Source organism: Capricornis sumatraensis, chromosome 1, assembly GCF_032405125.1.
Source record: "Capricornis sumatraensis isolate serow.1 chromosome 1, serow.2, whole genome shotgun sequence".
NCBI lineage: Eukaryota > Metazoa > Chordata > Mammalia > Artiodactyla > Bovidae > Capricornis > Capricornis sumatraensis.
The window spans coordinates 255,502,111-255,526,787 of NC_091069.1; the positions used below are offsets into that span (position 1 = coordinate 255,502,111).

The window sequence follows — 24,677 nt, forward strand, 5'->3', positions numbered from 1 at the left end:
ATATAATTGGTTTTCATTAATGAAAATTATTTTCAAGTAAGCTTAAATAAATGTTAGCAAATGAATTTACAATCCGTTTATCTCTGTGTTTTGGGGGTTGTGTTAACATTAGATGTTCCTCAATTAGGGGTAATTGTCTTGCATCCTTATCTCTTATCATAATCTGTTTTTCTTCACACAGTGTTATAGTTTTGCTGCTGGACTCTTCCCTCCCTCCCCCCACCCCATCAGGATGATATGAGACTTGAAAGAAGACGATGCATACAGGTGACTCAAGTTTTGAAATACAGTAAAACTATGGCTGTCTGAGAGAATGTGGGAACTGGTGGTATATTTTGAATGGGGGGGAGCTTTCTGATAAACAGCATTAGTGGGGAGAATTATTTAGATCACTAAATGGAAAGATATAGTTGGGGTATTATTAGATTTGACTTTGGGCATCAGTTTGATAATCAGTAACTGAGAGTGATATTAATACAAATATAGCATAGTAATTGCTAGTTCTTGACCTTTTCAAAAGGGGAAGACTGGCTAAAGTACTTTGGCCAGATTTGAAGTGTTTCTGTTAAAGATAAATAAAATATTCACCTTTCTGGGTGAATGCATGTTCCCCCAGATCCCTTTAGAGCAGAGCTGTGAAGGCTGATGGAGTAGATGTTAGTGGTGCGTCTTAAGTAAGACTCCAACCATTAAATTAAGGATGTGTTAACACCCATATGTATGACTCCTTAAAACAGTATGGTCTGGGGTTTTATGTTTTCTTTCCTGCCTCTCTCCATCCATCTTCATTCCTCTCTTTCTCCTTTCTTTCTTCCTTGTCTCCTCTTTTATCGTTTTGTTGTTTGTATTTATATAGGAAAATCAGTATAGAAGGCAGTTTTGAAAGAATAATTTTGATTGGTTTATAATTAATTGAGGTGATCTTATACATGGAAAAATGAAGGCTGTTGTATCTGTGGCCATGTTCAAACTCTTGAAAATGTAGTGTAGCTAATGGATAAGGTGTTATTAATGTTTAAATTTGAATGTTTTAAAATCAGGCTGATTAGGAGACATTTTGTTGAACCAAGTGGCTTATATTTGCAGACCTGGACACAGACATTCTTGCTTGATTTATAAACTGAAAATGTGGTCTTTAACTGGAAAAGAAGTAACTACATAAATCTTGGATAGATACTTAATTACATTATTGGTGAAGGTGTTAAAGTTTTTGTGATTGGTTTTTGGTTTTGGTGATCTTTGTTTTTCAAACAGAAAAAAATTTTTTTTTTTACTTCAGGGTGGAATTAAAAAAAAATTATGTCTCAGGTGTACCATTTTGTATGAATAAATGTGCTTGAATATATATTATAGATCAAATCATATTTTACATTCATGAGGAACTCAAAGGGTTCGATGGTAATTCTTTTTTGAGTAAAAGGCGATTCAGTGATTATTGCTGTGATCTGTGTCTCAAGGGTGCATGTGTGTTTGCCTGTACATACCAGAGGCACACCATGGACACGTGTCGGCTGAGTGGCTGATAGAATCATCATGATGCTGAGGCCGAATATCAGTGTCATGGAGGAGTAAATAAAGAATTTACAGAAAACATTGTAGAATTTTATGAGAATTGTGTTGTCAGATTTCATAAGTGTGACCTTCTGGTGCAGGAACAGTGTCTGAGCCCTGTCAGCTCCCGGGTTGCTCCTGGGGCACGGTACTAGCACACTGGCTGTACCAAGTAGGTGCTTACTTTCACCTGCGGTCAGTAGAGGAACAGAGTGTTCTGGGGGTGTCTCGAAAGACTTATCCATGAATATTAATGATTCTAGAGGTTTTCCCTTAAGGAACTTTGAGGTGGCAGAGTTGCTCTTTTATTTCTAGTTTCTTGTCACAAGATAAGAAAAGTTTCCAAATAGCTCTTTTTCTTGAGAGGCTTATGGATGAACTGAAATATCTAAAGAGTAAATCCAGTTTATAAAGATTATCTAGTTCATTTTATGAGTGCTGGAACACACAGAAAATTTACAAATATCAGATTCGTAGTGTAATCTAGTCTCTTACTCAGCCCTGTAGTCTTTAAAAATTACCAACATTTACTGGCTGATAAGGGGAAAGACTGAAGAAGGAAGGTTTGACTCTGATGTGTATCTTAGCTGTTGGTGTATTTCCCCTTCAACAGTTTGAAAGTTAATAATTGTTTTTGAATGTAAAATTAACAGCTTTTATAATCATCTTTAATTAATGCAGTTTGCTCTGGTTTTACGATGCACACATTTATTATTCAGCGGACAGGATTTTAACATGTAAAAGCTCATAAGGAGTTTTTCATTGGGAGTTATTTCTAGAATGTTTTTGCATACTTGGAAGTGAGTGTTGTTTCCCCAGGCAGTCATGATCTTGACTGTATGTTGGTGAGATGTGACGATGCCTTACTCTCATGCCACTTCATTTTAGGTGCCCTTTCAGGGCAGCTAGAAAGGACATTGAAGTATGTTTTGACTGCGCTTTTCAAAAGCCAAAGCTTAATAATCAGTTTTTACTGAACAGCAAGCTAAAGTTAAACTTTAATATGTCTTTAGTACGTGTGTTTATAGGTGTTTCTGTACTTGTTTGAGAGCATTTTTCATATTTTAAAATACAGTTAGGCTATATAGTAGGTAAGATTGGATCATTTTTTGACCTTTGGAAGAAAAGTCGCTTATGACCAAACATTGGTTTCACTAACATTTGCTTTGTACCAGGTGCAATAGTAGTGCTCGGTTTGTGCGGATTCCTTTGCTTGGGAATCAAGGAACACATTTCAGCTGGAAGAGGGAGAAGATATATAAGCAAATTATGCAGTGGATGTTTATGATAAATTTTAGAACCTTGTCTGTCGAATTCAAGATACCTAGAGTAAAAATAGAAAGCACTTTCTGGTTAAGGCATTCGCAGTAATGTCTTCACCTGATACCAACATGTTGTCAAAATCTGCTTTTGTGTCCCACTCTTCTTTTCTGAGCTCCAGACTTACATAACTGCCTCCTATATGTCTCTGCTGCACACACTTTCTCCTCTCTTATTCATTCCTGTTAGCGTTGAGTGACACCATTCTACCCAAGCATGCGATCATCCTGAGAACCTAGGAGCTACTCCTCACTCCTTTGAATTAAGCAGTAACCAAATTCAGTTTATTTAGAATGTAGAAAGTACTTAGGAGATTTAATTTGGAAAATTGACTGCTTCAGAGATCACTGTGCACATTAACCTAAAAGCACTTGCATTTTTCAAATTTATTTGATAAAAGGACCTCCCCTTCCTTTTATTTCTTATTTATACCTATTAACATTCAGTGGAACGTTAATTGGAAAAGCTGTTGGTTATGGCAGATGATACTATACTTTGCTGAGCTTCTTTAACAACTGAAATTTTCTTTTTAAATAATAATGATAAGCTAGTTATTTGAAAACTTGAAATAGTTCTAGAACATACAGAACTATAACTATTTGAGGATGAACATTATAAATTTATTTTAAATTCTGCTGACTTGATTATATTGTCTACCATATTTCTATAAACTTAAATGATTAAAGCTATTTGATGTGGCAGTTTCAACAGATTAAAATGTGAGTTTTGTGAGTTTGCATACTACAGTGATCACAGGAGTATGAGATATTCTAATATACAGCAATTAGAAATCAGATCTGTGAGCTTAAATAAAGTCAACTTCTGTAGTCCCATTTATATACACAGGTGCACGGAGAGGAGTAAAAGGGTTTGTGCATTTTGATATTTGAGAGTGTATTGCCTGTTTCCCTCCTTACAGTCTTGTTCTTCACATGGTCCTGTGTAAATAGTCTTTTCCTGTATGTGTTTTCCCTTCTTTAGTTCTCATTCATTTCTCAATCCTGAGCGGTCTGATTTTGTGCTTAATAATTCAACAAGTTGATGGTTTTTGGTGAATGGTTAAATCTGGTGAATTTATTTTTGCGCTCAGGTTTTAAGTTTTTCTCCCTGTTGACTCGGTAATGTAGTATCAGTGAAAAAATTTGGAAATTTATAAGACTATGGATGAGTGGAAGGAAATATACCCAGAATTCTATTGCCCATTACTCTAGGGCACTTTCTCTTCCAGTATTTTGTTTTTGATGCCATTTTTTATTAAAATCATCCGAATAGGTCGGCGTGCTTGGGCAGAATCTGTTTTCATATTGTTTATATTTTCTCTTTTATTGCCCAGCATTATATTGTGAACATTTCCCTGTGTCATCAAAAACTTAACTAACTATAGTGGTCTGTTCTTTTCAGCTTGGAGCACATTCAGAGCATTCAGAACTGTAACATTTTGAGGGCACATTATTTTAGAAATTTATTTTAAAATACGTGATTTGAAGCTGTTTCTTTATATGCTCATTTCCTAGTTAAGTTAGATGTCTTTGGGATGTTTTTTTAAGTTTTCTTTTTCACTTTTTAAAAAAGTGCTAACATTTGTGCGTGAGTATTTGTTCGTATGTTGAATTATTGCCTTGTAGTTTGTCCCTAGGAGTGTAAATATTTTGGCTCATAGGGCTTAAAAATTTTCAAGACCCTTCTTAAAACTCTTTAGAAAGGTGTTTGGTAAATGTACCAGTTTATACTTAGTAGCATTAGATAAATGTTTGTCTTTTTAATATATCTTTGCGAGCAATGAGTATTATAGTTAAAAATAAGTTTCCAATTCAGCTGGCAAAGAGAAGAATCTTCTGTTTTAGAAAATTTTTATAAAAGTGATAGTGTGTTCCCAGTGGAGGAAAAAGTTTAGTTGTTTCAGAAATGCATAAAGCAACAAACCTAACATAGTTCAGTAAATATTCTCCCAGGATTCTTTCTAGCAAGTGCTTTTGTTTAATGCTTTTATGGCATTTGCATGTGTTAGCTTGCCATGTTTTGGTCCCAGCTAATCTGATTCTCAGAGTCAGAGGACCATGGCTTATTCGCATTTTTGTGTCCTGTGTCTAACAGGGTTCTTGTGACATAGAAAGCGTTCAACGAATACTTGTTAAAAGAACAAAAATTGTTACTCTATTAATGCGTAAAAATATCTACTCGGAATGTCTGCTTTAATAAATTTCTTCAGGTGGTTTTAAGAGTTCCACATTATTTTCCATTTCCTTTTATGTTTCTTTCTTTTTTTTTTTTTTACTGTTTCTGGTTTCTAGATAAAGGGAGTAATAGTGATTGCATCAGGTGTGTGTCTCATAAGAGAACATAGAATATTTATAGAGAAGATGGTGGAAAACCTGAGGTTAGCCATGTTGTAAAGTTGTATTTCTTAGGCCTTAATACCTTTATTCAAGACCTCGGTGAGAGCAAATGGATTCACACTCATAATTTTAAATTTTAGGGATACTTGCTAAATGTACCTTCAGAAGAACGTCTGAGATCTGGGAAGATAAGAGTAGGACATAGTGTTTTGAATCTTGACAGTTTTCCCTAAATATAGAGTAACTAGCATGGCAAAACCAAAAATGGGTGGACACTTTCTCTAAAACACAATCGCCACAGACTCTTAATAGAAGTAGATGAGGACCAGTCTCCAGTAACTACAAGACCTGAATGGTGTCAACATTTGTACTGAAAGATTCAGAAGAAAGCAGCAGGAATTTGATGGATTTGAGAACAGGAGAACCCCAAGCTAACTAACAAAAAGTCCCTGCAAAGTGTGGCAAGAAAGGTTGAGAACAGCAGCTAAAACGAACAGATGTTTGTGAGTTCTCAGTATAGCAGAGGCTCCCAGTGAATTCTGTGGTGGTAGACCCCTCTGGTGCCTGTGAATCTTCAAAACCGACCGGTTGAAGTTCCCTTCCTGGTCAGAGTCCCACACTGAGGAGATGCTACTGATAATGGAATCCAAATGAAGCAGGATGAAGACCATGGGGGAGAAGGGGAGAAGGGCAAGTAAGATAGGGGGAAGGTGGGAGTACAGGAGACCTCAGTCATGAGTCTGTATTTTGGTATGCTTCGTTTCCTCTTGAGGAAGACGGAGGAGAACTTACTGAACCTGGAAAATCTACTCCAGCTTCCTCAAAGTTTTTTTTATTTTGCATGAAAGAGACCAACTGACTCAGTCAAATTCCCCCCCGAGCTTACTTTCATAAGAAAAAAGGAATGAGAGAAAAATATTTCTGCAGACAATGAAAGCATGCTGGAAAGAAATGCTTACAAAACAAATGAAAACTATAGCCTGATGTTTCCAGATGAATTCAAACTGAAAGAAATTTAGATGATAGAAATATGGATTGTTAGTCTCTCAGTCATGTCCAGCTCTTTACGACCCCATGGACTGTACCCCACCAGGCTCCTCTGTCCATGGGATTCTCCAGGCATGAATACTGGAGTGGGTTGCCATGCCCTCCTCCAGGGAAGCTTCTTGACCCAGGGATCAAACCTGAGCCTCTTGGGTCTCCTGCATTGGCAGGCGGGTTCTTTACCACTAGCGCCACCTGGGAAGGTGTGGAAGAGCAACAGAAATCTAAATAAGGAAATCTTAGAAATGGTAAAGGGAAATAAAGAATCATTTGAAAAATGAAGCGCGACTAGAAGGTACGCTAAAGTGAAACAAACAATAGAAAATGTCTTTGGAGAAACAGAAGATAAATAGACAAAAATTTTAAAAAAAGAATTGAAGAAAAAGAAATGTTCTAGAAAAGGTGACATTTACCAAAGAGAGGCAAAGAAATATCAACATAGAAACAATACCAGAGTCTCTGAAGAGGAACCAGAGCAGTGAAACTTAATAAATTCTAATAATTATAATTCACGTAAGTTTCCTGAAATTAAAAAAAAGAAAAAGGGTTACCACTACATTTGAAAAGTTATATACTTGGAGAAATTGATCCAGAAACGACTACCATGTAGATATATTCTTTAAACATTATTGGACTTTGAGGAAAATTCTTGGAGTATGTAGGCAAAGATCCAAATCTTTTAAGGGGAAGATTGTTGGATTGTCTGGTTTTGATAACAGTGCTCTATTCTGGAAGCAGTGGAATAACAACTTCTAATAAACACCAGGAGAACAAGTAAGAGCCAGGAGTTTTATATCCAGCTGAATTGACTCAAGTATGAAAACAGCAAACAAATGTTATGAATGTGAATGTGAACTTGGAGGCTGTTCTTTCTTTGAACACTTCTTAAGGAATCTACCAGGGAATAAACTTTGGCAACCAAGGAGACTGCAGGGACACTGACATAAAAGGAGCTTTAAGTAGGTACTTGTGGAACTTAAATTGATGCTTATGCATGAGTATAATATGTAATGGCTAGATTCTCTGCAATGAAGATACAGGAGAAACAACATAAAAAAAGAATAAAGTTCTGATTGCATCAGTTACTAATGGGAAATAAAAGAGTCCTTCAGATTGGATGCTTGGAGAATAGGGGGGAGGGGGGAAAGTTGGTAATTAAATTTCAGTGGTCGTGAAAAAAAAAAAAAATTTCAGTGGTGTTACAAGTAGGGGAAACAGTAGGTCATGCTTCTTCACCCCTAGACGCATGATGAGAAGAAAGGAAAACAAGGGATTTGGGTAACTACAAGAACAAAATACACAGCTCCACGTCTCACTTGCTTCACAGGAATAGGGGAATAGGAAGCATAGTAATAGCAATACAGCCTCACAGTGGAGTGCTGAGCGCTTACATAGCTGGTGCCTGGTAGATGTGGCCTATTTCTGTTATTTTTATTCTCTCCCCTCTCAGTTGTTATGACCATACTATTTATGCTTATTTTGAGCTTGCGTTTTCTTAAATTTACCCTTGTTTTGAGCATTTGACCTGTCTTCTCAAATCACCTGTTTAATGTTTCAGATTTTATCAGACTTAACAGTTAGTTAAAATCCATCTCATTTACATAATTTAAAATTGTATTGAAGGACTGTTTAATTTATAATGCTGATTTTTTCCTACTTATTGGTATTACTCAGTTTTTATTTACAGGAGAAGGGTAGATAGGGAAAAAAATGTTTTGGAGTAAAGAGTTTTTTTCTGGTAACTCAAGTTACTTGAAAAACTAACATTTTGTTTTTTTCATATATTTGAAGTGATCATCTAATATCCATTTTTACGTAAGTCTAGTAGAAAAAGATGTTGTTACAGTTACGCAGAGTTATTGGTAAAGAGGTCTGAAACTTTAGTTCTCCCTCTTCCCCATTCAGTAAAACACAAAATGTAATTTTTTTTTTCTCTCTTTGAGGGCAAAGACTTTTTCCTGTCCTGTGTGTGTGTGAATATTCTTTGATAAATTACATATCATAAAATTCTTGCATCTTCTAAGGTTGAGTTTTCAGTGAATTTTTACACTTGTGCAGCTGTCGCCACCACAGTCCAGTTTACATATTTTTAGTTAAAAGTTATTTGAATTCAGATAGAACTTCTGTAAAGAAGAAAATGAAAATCAGCAATAATCCAAATAATTGGAATATCACTATTTTTTTAGTTTATGTATTTTTGCTTGTTATACGTTTTTCACATGGGGCTCCTCCTAACAAGACCGAAGAGGCAAATGGGGTCATCTTTTACTTTCTCTAGTCTTTTAAAATTTAAACATTTCCCCATCTTTTATAGCATCATTTTTCATGAGTAATTAGTATTCTACGAATCAGTTACTATTCCTCATTGTTGCTAATTAGTTCATAATAATGTTTGAGTGAATGTTGTGGTAGACCTTGTGTTCACGTGTGATTTATTGCCCTAGGTTTAGTCTTAGAGGTTGCATTTATTGGGTTAAAGGGCATGTACATTTTTAAGACTTCTGATACATATTTTCAAATGTCTTTTTTAAAGAACAGATCAGGCTTTTACCAGCTGTACAGCACAGTTTTACCCCACTGTAGAATCCTGAATATTTAAAAATATTTGCCAGTTTGATAGAGAAAACATAACTTAATACTTTAATTTGCCTTTATTTGAATATTTGTGAGGTTGAGTATGTGTTTATATGGTCTGTGATCTTCCTTTTAGTATTTTTTGCTGATATTTCTCGAGTATTTTTTTTTTTTTAATTTCATTTTCTTGAGAGTTCCTCATTGACTACTGTTATATGTCAGGAACCATTCTAAATGATTTACATTTATTAACTCATTTTTTCTTGATGGTAACTCTTAGATTGGAGTGATGATTAACCCAGCCAGAAGTTAGTAGCCTGCCCCAGGTCACACAGCTAGTCAGGGATGGAGCTTGCTTAGCCAGTATATTGCTGCTTTTGTTACTTCTCGTGAACTTTCCGGTTTACATTTGTCTTTTAATTTTATTCATAGTATTGTTTTATACAGGAGCTTTAAGTTTTTGTATGGAGGGTCTAGGGCTTATTTATTAGTGTAATGCCTGAAAATAAAATTGATTCTCAAATATTTGTTGAACAAATAAGAATAAATCCATTAACAATCTGTTGATGATGGTGGCTTTTTACTTGGTGTACTGTATATCCTCTTTTACAGGGATTCCCAAGGGCTTCATAAATAATTTACTCTTTGGTGTTGACAAGATACAGTAAGCTTATCTGTATCAGCTTTTCTGGAAAATCTGTGGAAGTAATTACTGCTTTAAAAAGAAATGTGTTCTTTTTTTGTTGTTGTTTTTGTTTCTTATATGATAGTATACATGTTTCCATGCCATTCTCCCAAATCATCCCACCCTCTCCCTCTCCCACAGAGTCCAAAAGACTGTTCTATACATCTGTGTCTCTTTGCTGTCTCATATACAGGGTTATTGTTACCATCTTTCTAAATTCCATATATATGTGTTAGTATACTGCATTGGTGTTTTTCTTTCTGGCTTACTTCACTCTGTATAATTGGCTCCAGTTTCATCCACCTCATTAGAACTGATTCAAATGTATTCTTTTTAATGGCTGAGTAATACTCCATTGTGTATGTGCACCACAGCTTTCTTATCCATTCATCTGCTGATGGACATCTAGGTTGCTTCCATGTCCTGGCTATTACAAACAGTGCTGTGATGAACATTGGGGTACACGTGTCTCTCTCAATTCTGGTTTCCTCGGTGAGTATGCCCAGCATTGGAATTGCTGGGTCATAAGGCAGTTCTATTTCCAGTTTTTTAAGGAATCTCCACACTGTTCTCCATAGTGGCTGAACTAGTTTGCATTCCCACCAACAGTGTAAGAGAGTTCCCTTTTCTCCACACCCTCTCCAGCATTTATTGCCTGTAGACTTTTGGATCACAGCCATTCTGACTGGTGTGAAATGGTACTTCATTGTGGTTTTGATTTGCATTTCTCTGATAATGAGTGATGTTGAGCATCTTTTCATGTGTTTGTTAGCCATCTGTATATCTTTGGAGAAATGTCTATTTAATTCTTCGGCCTATTTTTTGATTGGGCCCAAAGAATTAAATAGACATTTACTACCCAAAGCAATCTACAGATTCAATGCAATCCCTATCAAGCTAGCAGCGGTATTTTTCACAGAGCTAGAACAAATAATTTCGTATTTTTTATGGAAATACAAAAAACCTTGAGTAGCCAAAGCAGTCTTGAGAAAGAAGAATCGAACTGGAGAAATCAACCTGCCTGACTTCAGGCTCTACTACAAAGCCACAGTCATCAAGACAGTGTGGTACTGGCACAAAGACAGAAATAGAGACCAATGGAACAAAATAGAAAGCCCAGAGATAAATCCACACACCTGTGGACACCTTATCTTCAACAGAGGAGGCAAGAATATACAGTGGATTTAAAGACAATCTCTTTAACAAGTGATGCTGGGAAGACTGGTCAACCACTTGTAAAAGAATGAAACTAGAACACTTTCTAACACCATACACAAAAATAAACTCAAAATGGATCAAAGATCTAAACGTAAGACCAGAAACTATAAAACTTCTAGAGGAGAACATAGGCAAAGCACTCTCTGACATAAATCACAGCAGGATCCTCTATGACCCACCTCCCAGAATACTGGAAATAAAAGCAAAAATAAACAAATGGGATCTAATTAAAGTTAAAAGCTTCTGCACAACGAAGAAAACTATAAGCAAGGTGAAAAGACAGCCTTCGGAATGGGAGAAAATAATAGCAAATGAAGCAACTGACAAACAACTTATCTCAAAAATATACAAGCAACTCCTGCAGCTGAATTCCAGAAAAAGAAACGTGTTCTTAAACAAGCACATATGAGTGGTGAAGAAAGTGTATTATTGACAGATTTGAATTGTAGATTCAAGTGAAATAAAATATTTGTGTAGGAATACTTTGATGGAGTTTGGTTTTCATAGTTTTAGAAAATGGATCAACTTGGCCATTATTTTAAAAGTTTGTTAAAGTAAATTTTGGTTTATTTTAAGCAGTAAGAGTCTTTAAAAGGAAAACCCAAACTAAAAAAGCTGATGTAAAAAGTTACAGCGTAAGGTTTTGACAGTGTGGCTTATATACTCCATAGGAATCATTTAATACTCCACTTCTCTCAGTGGGCTTTCTCCCTTTTTCTTTGACATCAGGCTACTGTTGACTGGTCCCTCTTTAGCTTGGTTGAAGCCTTTGTTTCCTTTAAATGCTAGTCTTATTAAAAAGTGTAGACGTCCATATTGTTAAGTGGGCCTATGTTAGAGATTCAGGAGCTGTACAAGTAAGTTCACTTCCATTTTTTCACATTATCCACAAAATACACATGGGAGCAAGTACTCAGTAGATCCTTGAAAATGTAGACTATTATTTTTTTAATAGAAACCTAGATCTGCTCTATATAAAGTTATAAAAGTTAACAAATTTGTTGAATGCTTGCTTTTTCTAGAACCTTCTGGTTACAAGCAACCTTTTCGCCCTTACTAGTAGTAGTATTTTTTAAGCCATGCCTAAATGACATGTTAAAATCAGATTTGTACTTTTTTCTATATTAAGCATTAATTACTCAATTTAGAGGTGTATAGTTAATAAAACTAAAATCTGGAAGTAAAAATGAAATAGCCATTTTCCTTTTCCTCATTCTCACTCCTTAGTGGTAAAACACCTTTTAATATTCAGTTTTTAAATTCTTCCTTTGGTTACTTAACATCACTTTAAATAGAGTAATGTGTTTATAGATCTATTTTTTTTTATTTAAGAAACTAAAGACTGTCCTGTGAGAAAGAGGAAATCAGATAGCTCTGTGTGCTTTTCTTTCTGCCAGTTTCTATTTCTCCTTTAAATTTTTGTTATTATTACAACTTTATAAAATTGACTTAAATCTCTCTTTCTTGACCTGTCAGTTTTAGACAGTTTCTCTTGTTTTCCCAAGATACAAAATGAGAGCTTTGGTTCCCCTTCTTTTTGTCTCGCAGCCTTTGTCCGCCAGACAGTGGCTTTCACGTTGCATACAAGGATGCGCACTTACATATCTTTCCTGAACTGTAATTGGCTCCATGGTTTTTTATCTTGAGGTTCTGTTGAAAATTAAAAACAGGAAAACTGTACTGGAAAATTGCTGAGTGGATTAGGACCTAGAGAAGGAGATGTAGGTCACCAAGCTTCTTCCACTCAAAGGAGGAATGTTAACACTGGGATTGGAGGTGTAGTGTAATGAATGTCATGATGATTTTCAAAAATGATTTAATTGTGTGCTGTGCCGATTTTCACTGGGCAAAAAATTTTGTTTTAAATCAGAGGCAGAGTAATTTTTACAATACTTGTCCCCTTCGTTCGGTCTATGGGAAGGCCCTCTTTTATAATATTTTAATGAAAAATACTTGTAACCCCTGTTGCCCCACTCAAGAACCTGACCTCCATGTGCCATTATCAGCTTTTCTCCCAGTTGTGGGGGCAAATGCAGATTTGGGGTTTGTGGTGAGATGCCAGGCAGATGGCCTCAGTTCAGTGGGTGTGAATGAGGGTCTTGGCAAGAGGGGTCTCACCCTTTCATTGCAGGGTGAGAGGGTCCCGGGGAGCAGAGTGGAGCTCTGCTGCTCCTCACTAACCCTTCCGTGGCAGGTGGCCTAGTGTCTTCCAGGGCTTGTTTTTTTTTTTTTTTTTGCCTCAGCCTGAGGGTGACTGTCCTCTTTGTTTGAGTGGCTGAGACTAAGTGTGTTGACTCTGTGATAGATGCTTCTTTGAGCACTGGGGAGAGGCTGACCACACAGCAGATAGTTGTCTGGTAGTCAGGCCCATTCTGCCCATCTTTCTTTCTACTCCAGTTTTCCTTTTGCACCCAGATGACACCTGCCGCTTCTGCTGTGGTTCTTGGTGTCAGCTTTCGGCTCTGGGTCTTCCTGATACTCTTCTGATTATTGGTATGATCCTGTTGGCCTTTTGTCTTGAAGAAGTCTGTCAGAACTTTTTGGTTCACCGCCGTGAATCTCTCTCCCATGCTCTGCTGATGATTTTACTTTTGTGACTTTTAATTGCTATGTTGGTAGATAATACAGAGGATGTGAAAAAGTATGCTTAGCCCACCTGTGCTGTAGATTTTTCCTTTTGAAAGCACTTTCCAGCCTCAGTTTAGGAAACTGAGCTTCTGGGTGTTTGTTACTTCTCTTGCTGTTTGTGTTAAAGGATTTTTTCAAGCATTACTCCAGTTGTGGCTGTCTTTGCTTCTCTGGTAGTAAATGTTAAGAAGTAGGTGAAATTCATGATCTCAGTAAAACTTTCCATCTACTACCCACCTATAGTATAGCACTTAAAATTGCCCATGCAAGAAATAGCTCTCTTGAGAGGCAACATCTGTACTTCAGTTTCTCCCTTTGTAATTTTTGGTTTGGGCTCTGTTTGGAAGCTTCCCTGGTGGCTCAGATGGTAAAGAATCCACCTGCAGTGTAGGAGACCTGGGTTCCGTCCCTGGGTTGGGAAGATCCCAACTGGAGAAAGGCATGACAACCCACTCCAGTACTCTTGCCTGGAGAATCCGCATGGATAGAGGAGCCTGGCGGACTACAGTCCATGGAGTCTCAGAGTTGGACACGACTGAGAGACTAAGCACGCACCGTTTGGAAGCACTGTTTTTTCTGTCCACGTTTTACCCATTACCACCATGTGGCCTCTTCTTGCTCCCTAGGTTTCAACTGCTTTGGAGGATGGCTCCTTATCTCAGGTGCTTTGAACCCCAAGCCTCTTGAAAGTGAATTTTTCATATTATTCATTTTTAAAATCAGACTAAGTATAACCCCTAAATGTATGAAATCTGTCTACTTGTTTTCATATTCATGGTCGTATAGGTGAGGATGGTTAAGAAAGATGAAGTGGTTACTTTATTTTATTCAAGCACAATCCAAGGAAAGTTTTTAACCCCAAAGTTAATTTGCAAAAATCTTTTTTGTTGTTGTTTCAGCAGTATGCATTAATTATGATAACATTTAGCTAAATAAAGGCTTGATCAGTCAGCTTTTAATATTTCCACAATACCTGATGAGGGAGTAAAAGTATATTTAATATACAACGGTGAGTATTTGTAATGTGTTGAGTGCTTTTTTTGTTTGGGGAGGGGAAGGAGGATGAAGATGGGGCCATTTCCCGTATGTGAATTAGTTGATCCACAAGGGTAGAGAATAGTCCAAGATTTAAAACTTTATGTCCATAATCCAGATGTAAGTAACAGTTTACCTTCAGCTTTTGTAGGCAGATTTATGAGGAGGAGGAGGGTGGGAAGACGTCAGAGTTGTTCTCTGGTTGGAGAGGACAGACATCTCTGGACGTCATCTTTCTGTAAAAGACGTCCTACAAGGCGGTGTGATGGTGTCTCGCTTTTACACTGGTTGAGGTGTCACAGACTGGACCAAAGTAGTTGCTCAAAAGTTTTGAACGTCTTTCCAGATTAGATGGCTTCAGATCTAAAAAGGAAAATGCTTTCCATTTTTTAAAACTATACAGCTATGTTGTAGTTCTCCCTAAAATATAAAATTGTTGGTATGGTGTGGTTTATCATTTGAGATCATCTTGGATGACTTATTACTTGTCATGATAATGGCCTGTTACACATTGAGAGGCTAGAGTCTGTTTATATATTTTGAGCATCTTTAATAGCAGATTTGAAAAGTTACCAGTTATATTTTCCAAATATGTTTCTTCTTGCAATATAAGTGGAGTAGTATATTTTTAAAAAGTAAATGGTTGATTCTATACTTAGAAAACTTAGTATTTTCTTTACTAGAAATTCTAAAATACATATGTAATGAAGATTCTAGTTTAGTGATTTAACTATTTTTAAACATTTTCAGTGTTTAATTTCTGAGTAGTAGTAGTCATTGATATTTTCCTGAACTCCACAATTTAAGTTTTAAAAGAACTGATGATAAACTGAACAACATTTAAATTCAGGATGTTTTATCCCAAAGCATCTGTCACCAGGCAGATGATGTTTCCCTGTGTCTCTAGGTCCCAAATGAAAATGAAAATGCCAAGGTTTTACTGGTTTTTCTTTAAGGATGGAAAATTTTGTCATATGGAGAATGTTTTAAGAGGTGGACTGAGAACAGTCTTTGTTTACATGGAACATGTTTTTTGTTTTAAAACTGCTGTAGATTCAGTTTATTGATGTGATGGAAGTAAGAAGCTTGAACCTGGGAGGAATGACCAGGATATTAAAAATTTATGGGCAAGAATGTGAATGAAATTGACTTAAAAATCTCTCTCTTTTGCCTTTGCCCTTAGGAATTAAGGGAGGCTTGTAAAAGGTTCCAAGTATTAAACACACACACATTAAAGGAGGCTTGTAAAGGGTTCCAAGTATTAAGCACCCACCCAAATGATATCTGAAGGGGGAAGTAAGATTGAGTCTTTCAGTTAGAGTGATTTTTCCACCTTTTCTTAAGTAAGCCTTGGTTAGTGTAGTTGCTTTTGTCATATGATGGCAGTGAGAGTGATTCTGAGCTAACCTTTTTTGAACATTTATTTTTTTATATATTTTTGTACGGGTAGCAAACCATGAGATTTACTAGTGCTTGACTGATATTATTTACAGATATTGTTAGTGTATGTGGGAGGGCTTTGGTTTTTCCAGTGGTCATGTATGGATGTGAGAGTTGGACTGTGAAGAAAGCTGAGTGCCGAAGAATTGATGGTTTTGAACTGTGGTGTTGGAGAAGATTTTTGAGAGTCCCTTGAACTGCAGGGAGATCCAACCAGTCCATTCTAAAGGAGATCAGTCTTGGGTATTCATTGGGAGGACTGATGCTAAAACTGAAACTCCAATACTTTGGCCACCTCATGAGAAGAGTTGACTCATTGGAAAAGATGCTGGGAAGGATTGGGGGCAGGAGGAGAAGGGGACGACAGAGGATGAGATGGCTGGATGGCATCACCAACTCGATGGACATGAGTTTGAATGAACTCTGGGAGATGGTGATGGACAGGGAGGCCTGGCGTGCTGTGATTCATGGGGTCTCAAAGAGTCGGACGTGACTGACTGAAATGAACTGATTTTCATCTATAGATCTTATGCACTAGTTGTCTAAAAGGATAGTTTGTTTTTGGAACAAGGGGCTTAGTATTAAACGGTCTTTAAGGTTTCTTCTAGCTTTAAAGTTCCTGCCCTTAAGAAGCTGACTTTAGTTTGTGGTTTCATTGGACTTTTTAAATGACTTTCATCAAGAACTGCTAAGTAGAACATGGGAAGAAATTAGGAGAGAAGCATAGGTGGTGGTTGCTTTGGAGATGCTCGAAAAGTGGCTTTAGTTTTCTTAAGGGGGAAGATAACTTGCAGTGGTGGAGATAGGAGCAACATGTTGTTTTCTTTGAATCTGATGCTTGAAATCTGTTCTTTGTCTTAATTAAATATATTTGACAAATGCTAGAAGTCTTTCTGGAGACATTAACAGACATTCTATGGGAAAATATATTTGAAAATCTATGACTTCTTGGTGTGGGATGAATCTGTACTCCATTTAGGAGATAATTGGTAGGATAGGTGGGACAAGTTGATCCATTTTAAAATAAAAAACTTTATCTTTTATAAAGACACAGTCATAAGGCACAAATGGGAAATGTGTCTCCTTGACGTGTTTCAAAGCAGTTTTCTGAATATGTGAGATTAAAGACGTTCTCTCAACCACTAAGAATTGTCAGTACACCGATGCTCTTTAAGAGTGTATTTGTAGCTGTGAGTATACTGAGTTACTGTATTTAAGACTGTATTTGTAGCTGTTAGTCGTACTGACAGTAGGATTTTTTTAAACATTTTACTCATTATTAGAAATTTTACATTTGAATATAATGTGTTTTTATTGTGCTTATATCTTGATCTTGGTTCCATGATATGAGCATTATTTCCCAATTTATATATTCTGAGTCCTATAGGTTAATAATAACTTGGGGTTTTGTAGTTTTAAAATTATTTTGAAATTACATATTTGCATATATCGTAACCAAAACCATAATGTTATTTCTCTTCGGTCTGATCAAGCTTGTTTCAGGCTTCCAGTGAGCCAGGTGTTCTGTTATGCCCACCTTTTGTTTAGGTTTTTTGTAATAGAGTAAAAATGATTTATAGGATTTCTCTAATATGAGAATATACTTGAATGTATGGAAAGAGATTTACATAATGCCTGCCTTTGAGTAGGTGGGGGGAAAAGTTAAAATGTTGATGGCAGCTTCTGATACAAAAACTCATAACTAGAGTAAAATGTTAAAATTACAACACGTAAACTACATTAACTGTATTCTGTGTGTATTACCATTGGACTTCATTTGGAGTGAAAAATAGAATATGATTCTGATCCTTTACAGTTGCTGTTAATTTTGCTCTAACCCTGAAAGTGTTAACAGCAACTTGAAAATGTGACAAAGCTCAATTTCATTTCTTGTTTATTGCTTGTTTTCCTATTGGACGTTGGGAAGTAGCTCTGCCCTGGCAACTAAAATAGGCTATTTGCATACCCTAGTTTGATTGGCTAGCATTCCGACTAACAGTTCCAATCATATGGAGTCGGTTTAGTGGTAGGCTATGCTAATTAGCCGCTGTTGCTGGGGTTCAGGATGGTTTCTATGTGCTATTCTGCTGCATTGTGTTGCCTGGTGAGAGACATTGATAAATGAGTGTTTAATGATCTGCAGCAGTTCCCACTCACTGCGGGCAGGCGGATTTTAGAACAGAAGTGGAAATAAGGATTTGATTGCTTTGTTAAATACCTGTAACCAAAATATGTGTATTAAATTATATAAGTAAATTGTTTAAAATTTTTATCTAATTAAATACTTTTATTACAAAAAAAGAAAATTCTTTAGCGTTGTCAAAATATAACCCAGGGAGCAGCACTATGCACAGGTTTTCTAAAACTCTGTTCAGTAAAATTGATTTTTCTTTTCAGATTAGAAATAGTACCATTGCAAAAAGTAGCATATTTGATGTTTCTCATGATTGACCTTTTATAAAGGTACATGTTTGTGTTTAATAAATTGGTGCAAGTTTTGGGGCAGAATTTATCTGGTACTGCTCATGTAGGCTAGCAGGTAGGAGCATAACTTGAAGCCCCTCGTTCATGTTCTTCGGTTCATCTTCAGGTTGTTACTCATCACCTCTCGTTACTACTATCTTTCTGATTTAAGTCAGATGTTTTAACTATTGCTTGTACTAATAGTATCTTTGCGTTACATTAAGTCTTTATTGAGTAGTTTGGTGAGCGAGTCTGTAGGAAATTAAAATCTCAGTGATTCGTTCAAAGAACTTAAGAGGTGAAGAGTAAACTCATGCAGACTTAGATGAAGACATAAGACTGTCGTACAGGAAGTACCATAAGTATTTATCTGAAAGAGTACAGGAAAAAGACATCCCAGGCTTTTTGAGCACTGGGACACGGGTAACAGGATGAGTAGTCTGGGAAAGGCTTTTGAGAAAGCCCATGGAACTCCGTTAAGGTTTTAAATATGGCTTAATTCAAATAGCTGGAGAGTAATAGGAAGGAGAACATTTTAGTGTAAGAACAGATAGCAGTTGAACAAAAGTAACCATCCTGGTATTATTGTTATCCAGTATGGGTGATCACAGTGATTAAGGCTTCGGTGTCTTAGATGTTTCAGTGCCTGAGCTTCTAAGCCAGCTGGTGTCATTCCCTTAAAGTCAGAACTGCTGTTTCACTGTCCTGGCTCTCATTTCCTTTGGCTTCTCTTCACTTGGTTTTGTGGCAACTTGTGCGCTTCACCTTGTGCTGTCTGTTGGTTAAAGCATAAGGGTTTTATTAAACTTTCTTTCCTCTGTCCCTCTTGACCCTAAAGCACTGAAACACAGGATGGTACCAGAAATAATCCAGGTGAATTTTAGATGTCGATATCAAATTATCTAAGAACTTTACCCCTTTAATTGTTATATCTTTTATTTAAGTGTCTGGTTAATCAGATGGGCATGCTAATTGGACAGTCTTAACATCCTTGCAAAAAATGTAAACAAAAATTAAACCTTAACATCTGATCATTTTTCCTACTGAAGATGTATTCTAAAACAAATGTACACAGTGTTATATATCAATTATATCTCAGTAAAACTGAAATAAAAATAAAATGAACAGAAATGCTTTATTCATCCCCATAGTCAGAGGGGCCTAGGCTCCTCCACTCACGGAGTTTGTAGTTCGATGGAGGTAGTTGACGTATGTCTTTATGTAACTGTGTGATACAGTTACGGAAAGTGGTGAAATAATCTGTGCTGCAGGAGAGGTGGAAATTCAGAGGAGGGAGTGATCCTTTTTCTGTTGGAACTAGGAAAAGATTCTTGATGAAAGCGGTATTTCACATGGTCTTGGGAAGGCTTGTTTGTGCTCTGTTTGTCCTTTTTGGTAAAGTGTTCAAATCCTTGGTCCTACTTTTCCCCCCTTACTCTCCTTATTACTGAGTTCTGAGAATTTTACCTATTTTGGATTCAAGTCCTTTAGCAGATAAATGATTTGCAAATAATTTATCCTAATTCATGGCTTATTTTTTCATTCTGTTTGTCTTTGAACAGATATTTTTAATTTTTATGAAATCTAATTCATTGATTTGTTCTTCTGTGGATCATACTTTTGGAAAACATACAAACTGTCCAAAGATCCGAAAGGTTTCCCATGTTTTCTTCCCCCCTCCAGATTTTATAATTTTGCGTTTTACATTTAAGTCTGTGATCCATTTGGAGTTAATGTTTGTAATTGGTGCTGCAAGGTATAGATCACTTTTTCTGCAAATGGTCCATTTGAAGAAAGGACTATCCTTTCTCCACTGAATTTCTTTTGTATCTTTGTTGAAAATCAGTCTCCATGTGGTGTGGGTCTGTTCATGGACTTCCTGTTCTTTTCCGTTAATCTGTTCCATTAATCCATTTGTCTGTTTTGACGCCAATAGCATATTGCCTTTAGTACTGTAGCCTTATAATTAAGTATTGAAATCTGATAGTGGTAGTGTTAGTCCTGCAATTTCTTCTTTTCCAAAATTGTGATGACTGCTCTAGGTTCTTTGCGTTTCCGGAAATTTCCTTCTGGATATTTCACCACTTTCTGTAACTGTATCACACAGTTACTGACAAATCATTTTGTCAGTTACTGCAAATAGGAAACTGACAGAAATCTTACTTAGATTTTTCTTTAATTTCTCTGATATTTCTAATTTTCAGTGTATTGAATCTTGCACATCTTTTGTCAGATCTGTGAAAGTATTTATACTATGATAAATAGTTTTTAAGCTTCAGTTTATGATTATAGTTGCTAGTATATAAAATCCAACTGATTTTTGTGTATTGAGCTTGTATTCTGCAACCTTGCTTAAACTTCTTTGTGAGTCTAATAGCTTTCGGTATATTCCATCAGCTTTTCTACCTGGATAATCCTGTTTAAGATGAGAGCCAGCTTTGCTTCTTCTCTTCCGGTTGCTTACCTTGTATCTCTTCTCACCTTGCTGTATTGGCTGGGACCTCCATGGAATGTAGTGTGCATGTAGAAGAACACAGTGCTGAATAGAGGTGCTGAAAAAGGACATCCTGGTTGTCTTCTTTTAAAGAGAGAAACATTGAATCACCACTAAGTATGATATTAGCTGGAATTTTTGTCACTGTCCTTTATTTGATTGAGGAAGATGAATTTCTAGTTTGCTGAAAATTTTTTCTTTTTTTAATCAAAAATAGTTGCTGGATTTTGAGATTACTGTATGATTGTCCTTTTTTTAAAGTTAATTTGGTGAATAACATTGATTTCTGAATATTAAACTGACACTGCATTTCTGAAATAAAGCCAGCTTGGTTGTGATACATTGTCCTGTTCTTAAAGATGGATGGATTCAATGTGCTACAATTTTGTTCAGATGTTTTGCGTCTTACATTCATGGAAGACATATTGGGGTTTCATTGACGTGCTCTGTTTTTTTTTTTTTTTTCTGTTTTGTTGATTTCTACTCTAGATGCTTACATTTTCTTTATTCTGTTAACTTAGGGTTTCGTTTGCTTTTTTTCTGGTTTATTAAGATAGAAAACAAGTCATTGATTTCAGAGCTTTTTAAAAATATACTATATTTAGTTCAAATTTTATTTTCTATTTCCATTTATATATTTAATTCACACAACAAAGGTACTCTCAGATATTATTTGCTATATTAGAAACAGCAGTGTTTTTTGTTCAAGTGTTTGTTAGAAGGCGATGGCTCCCCACTCCAGTACTCTTGCCTGGAGAATCCCAGGGACAGGGGAGCCTGGCAGGTTGCAGTCCATGGGGTCGCTAAGAGTTGGCCACGACTGAGCAACTTCACTTTCCCTTTTCACTTTCACGCATTGGAGGAAATGACAACCCACTCCAGTGTTCTTGCCTGGAGAATCCCAGGGATGGGGGAGCCTGGTGGGCTGCCGTCTGTGGGGTCGCACCGAGTCGGACACGACTGGAGTGACACAGTGGCAGCAGCAGGTCAAATTCATGAATAGTGTTCTTTCTGTATTCTTATTGATTTTCTGTCTTCTTGTACTATCATTTATTAAGAGAAAAGATTATTAAATTTTCTAATATAATTGTCTGTTTATTCTTACATTTTTTTTTTTGCTCCATGTATTTTAAAACTCTTGATAGGTGCCTGCATATTCAGAATGAATATATCCTCTTGATGATTTGACGCCTCTAACACTGTAAAGTGACTTTCATTCCTAGTCATACATTCCGTCGGTTACAGAATACTTTGTTTCATATTAATATAGCTGTTTCATCTTAGTTTTGATTAGTGTTAGCATGACATATCTTTTTTCAGCCTTTTACTTTTTTTTTCAGTCTTTTACTTTTAATGTATTAATGTCTATTTGAAATGTGTTTTTTATAGGCAGCATGTAGTTGAATCTTGCTCTCCTTCTTACCCCCAAGTCTGAAAATCTCTGTCTCTCAGTTGGGGTATTTAGACTATTTGCATTTAATATGATTGTTGATATGTTCCAATTTAAGTCAGGCTGCTATTTACTTTCTATTATCTTCTCTGTTACTTGTTCTGCTTCCCCCCCTTTTTCTGTCTTCTTTGGATTAAATGAATATATTTTTTTTGATTTTTTTTTATTCTCCTTTGTTGGCTTATTCACTTTAAACCACCACCTCGGCTTTTTTTTAAATTCAGTGATTGCTTTTTATCTGGTAACAGTTTTAGTCAGTTCCGTCATATCCAACTCTTTGCGGCCCCATGGACTGCAGCACACCAGGCTTCCCTGCCCGTCACCAACTCCCAGAGTTTACTCAGACTCATGTCCATTGAGTCACCAGGCTTCCCTGCCCATCATCAACTCCCAGAGTTTACTCAGACTCATGTCCATTGGGTCGGTGATGCCATCCAACCATCTCATCTTCTCTTGTCCCCTTCTCCTCCTACCTTCAATCTTTCCCAGCATCAGGGTCTTTTCCAATGAGTCAGTTCTTTGCATCAGGTGGCCAAAGTATTGCAGCTTTAGCATCAGTCCTTCCAATGTATATTCAGGACCGATTTCCTTTAGGATTGACTGGTTTGATTTCCTTGCAGTCCAAGGGACTCTCAAGAGTCTTCTCCAACACCACAGTTCAAGAGCATCAATTCTTTGGTGCTCAGCTTTCTTTATGGTCCAACTCTCACATCCATACATGACTCTTGGAAAAACCATAGTTTTGACTAGATGGACCTTTGAGAGGAAGGTAATGTCTCTGCTTTTTAATGCACTGTCTAGGTTTGTCATAATTTTTCTTCCAAGGAACACGTGTCTTTTATTTTCATGGCTGCAGTCACCATCTGCAGTGATTTTGGAGCCCCAAAAGATAGTCAGCCACTGTTTCCCCATCTATTTGCCATGAAGTGATGGGACCGGATGCCATGATCTTAGTTTTCTGAATGTTGAGCTTTAAGCCAACTTTTTTACTCTCCTCTTCTTCACTTTCTGCCATAAGGGTGGTGTCATCTGCATATCTGAGGTTATTGATATTTCTCTGGCCATCTTGATTCCAGCTTGTGCTTCCTCCAGCCCAGCGTTTGGCCTGATGTGGTCTACTTTCAAATAATCTGCCACTTCACATCACATTTAGCATATTGACCATACCACTTAGTATACTTTGATTTATCTTTTACTGGTCTTTTTACTGCTTTTCATGAAGTTTATATGTATGTTAGAAACCCCACACTAAATTATTATTTTTGTTTAAACAGTTAATAATCTTTTAATGAGACTTAACTAACTAGAAACACTCCTACACATCTGCTCATGTCGTTTACCTTTTCTGATGCTCTTCATTTTTCTGTCTAGGTCCTGTTTCTGTCTGCTCTCATTTTCCTTCATCCTCAGTACTTCCTTTAATATTTTCTGTTGTGCAGGTTTATTAGTGACACATTTTCTCATCTTTTGTATATCTGAAATTGTTTGCATCGTCTTTTGTTTTTGATGGGCATTTTCATTGGACGTAGAAATTCTAGGTGATACTTTTTCTTTCCACAACTTACTTACTCCACTGTCTATTCACTTGCATTGTTTCTTCTAAGAAATCTTACTTAATGCTTATCTTTGTTCGTTTATGTATAATATATTCTTTTCCCCCTGACTGCCTGTAAGATTTTCTTGTTACCATTAGTTTTCAGCAAATTTTATTATGATGTGCCTTTGTGTGATTCTCTTTATGTTTCTTGTGCTTGTGGCTTATTGAACCGTCTGTATCTCTGAATTTGTAGTTTTTATCAAATTTAGAAAATTTCTGACTTTGAAAAAATTGCTTCTGTTCCTGTCAGGAACTCTAGTTCATGTATATTACAAAATTTGAGGTTGTCCCAGAACTAAGTGAATGTCTGTTAATTTTAGATTTTAATTTCTCTTTTTAAAAAGCTGGGTTTTTTTCCCCCTGTGTTGACAGCCAGTTTCAGGTGTTTGAATTGTCAGTTGAAATTCTGAAATAGTTTTTATTGCTATCTTCAGGTTCACTCTTCTTTTTTTCCTGCAATGTCTAATGTGTTTTTAATCTTAAACTATGTAGTTTTATTTGTACAAGTTCTGTTTGTATCTTTCAAAAAAATGTTTCCCACAGTTTTCTTCTTTAGCTATATGAATATGTGGAATATAGTTATTATAATACCTGTTTTAATGTCTTTACCTGCTAATTTTAACAGCTGTGTCAATTCTGGATCAGTTTCTGTTGATTGATTGCTTTTGTCTCATTATAGGTTATGTTTTCCAGTGCATCTTTGTATGCTTGGTAATTCTGATTGTGTGCTGGACATTTATGGTTTTTTACTGTATTAAGTGAGGAGTAGATTTACATGCCTATAAGTTTTTGTGACCTTTTTCTGGGGCAGTTATATTTCTTGGAAATAGTTTGATCTGTTT

General features: G+C 36.3%; 1 protein-coding gene across 2 annotated transcripts in view; it reads left to right on the forward strand.

Moving 5' to 3' along the window:
• The first annotated feature begins 218 nt into the window (after window positions 1–218).
• The window catches only part of DYRK1A (dual specificity tyrosine phosphorylation regulated kinase 1A), a 94,712-nt gene continuing 70,253 nt past the window's right edge, over window positions 219–24,677 (forward strand). For both annotated transcript variants that reach the window (XM_068978093.1, XM_068978172.1), the window contains exon 1: window positions 219–267. In XM_068978093.1, the coding sequence (XP_068834194.1) occupies window positions 258–267 (10 nt within the window). In that variant the 5' untranslated portion in view covers window positions 219–257. The remainder of the gene's footprint in view (window positions 268–24,677) is intronic.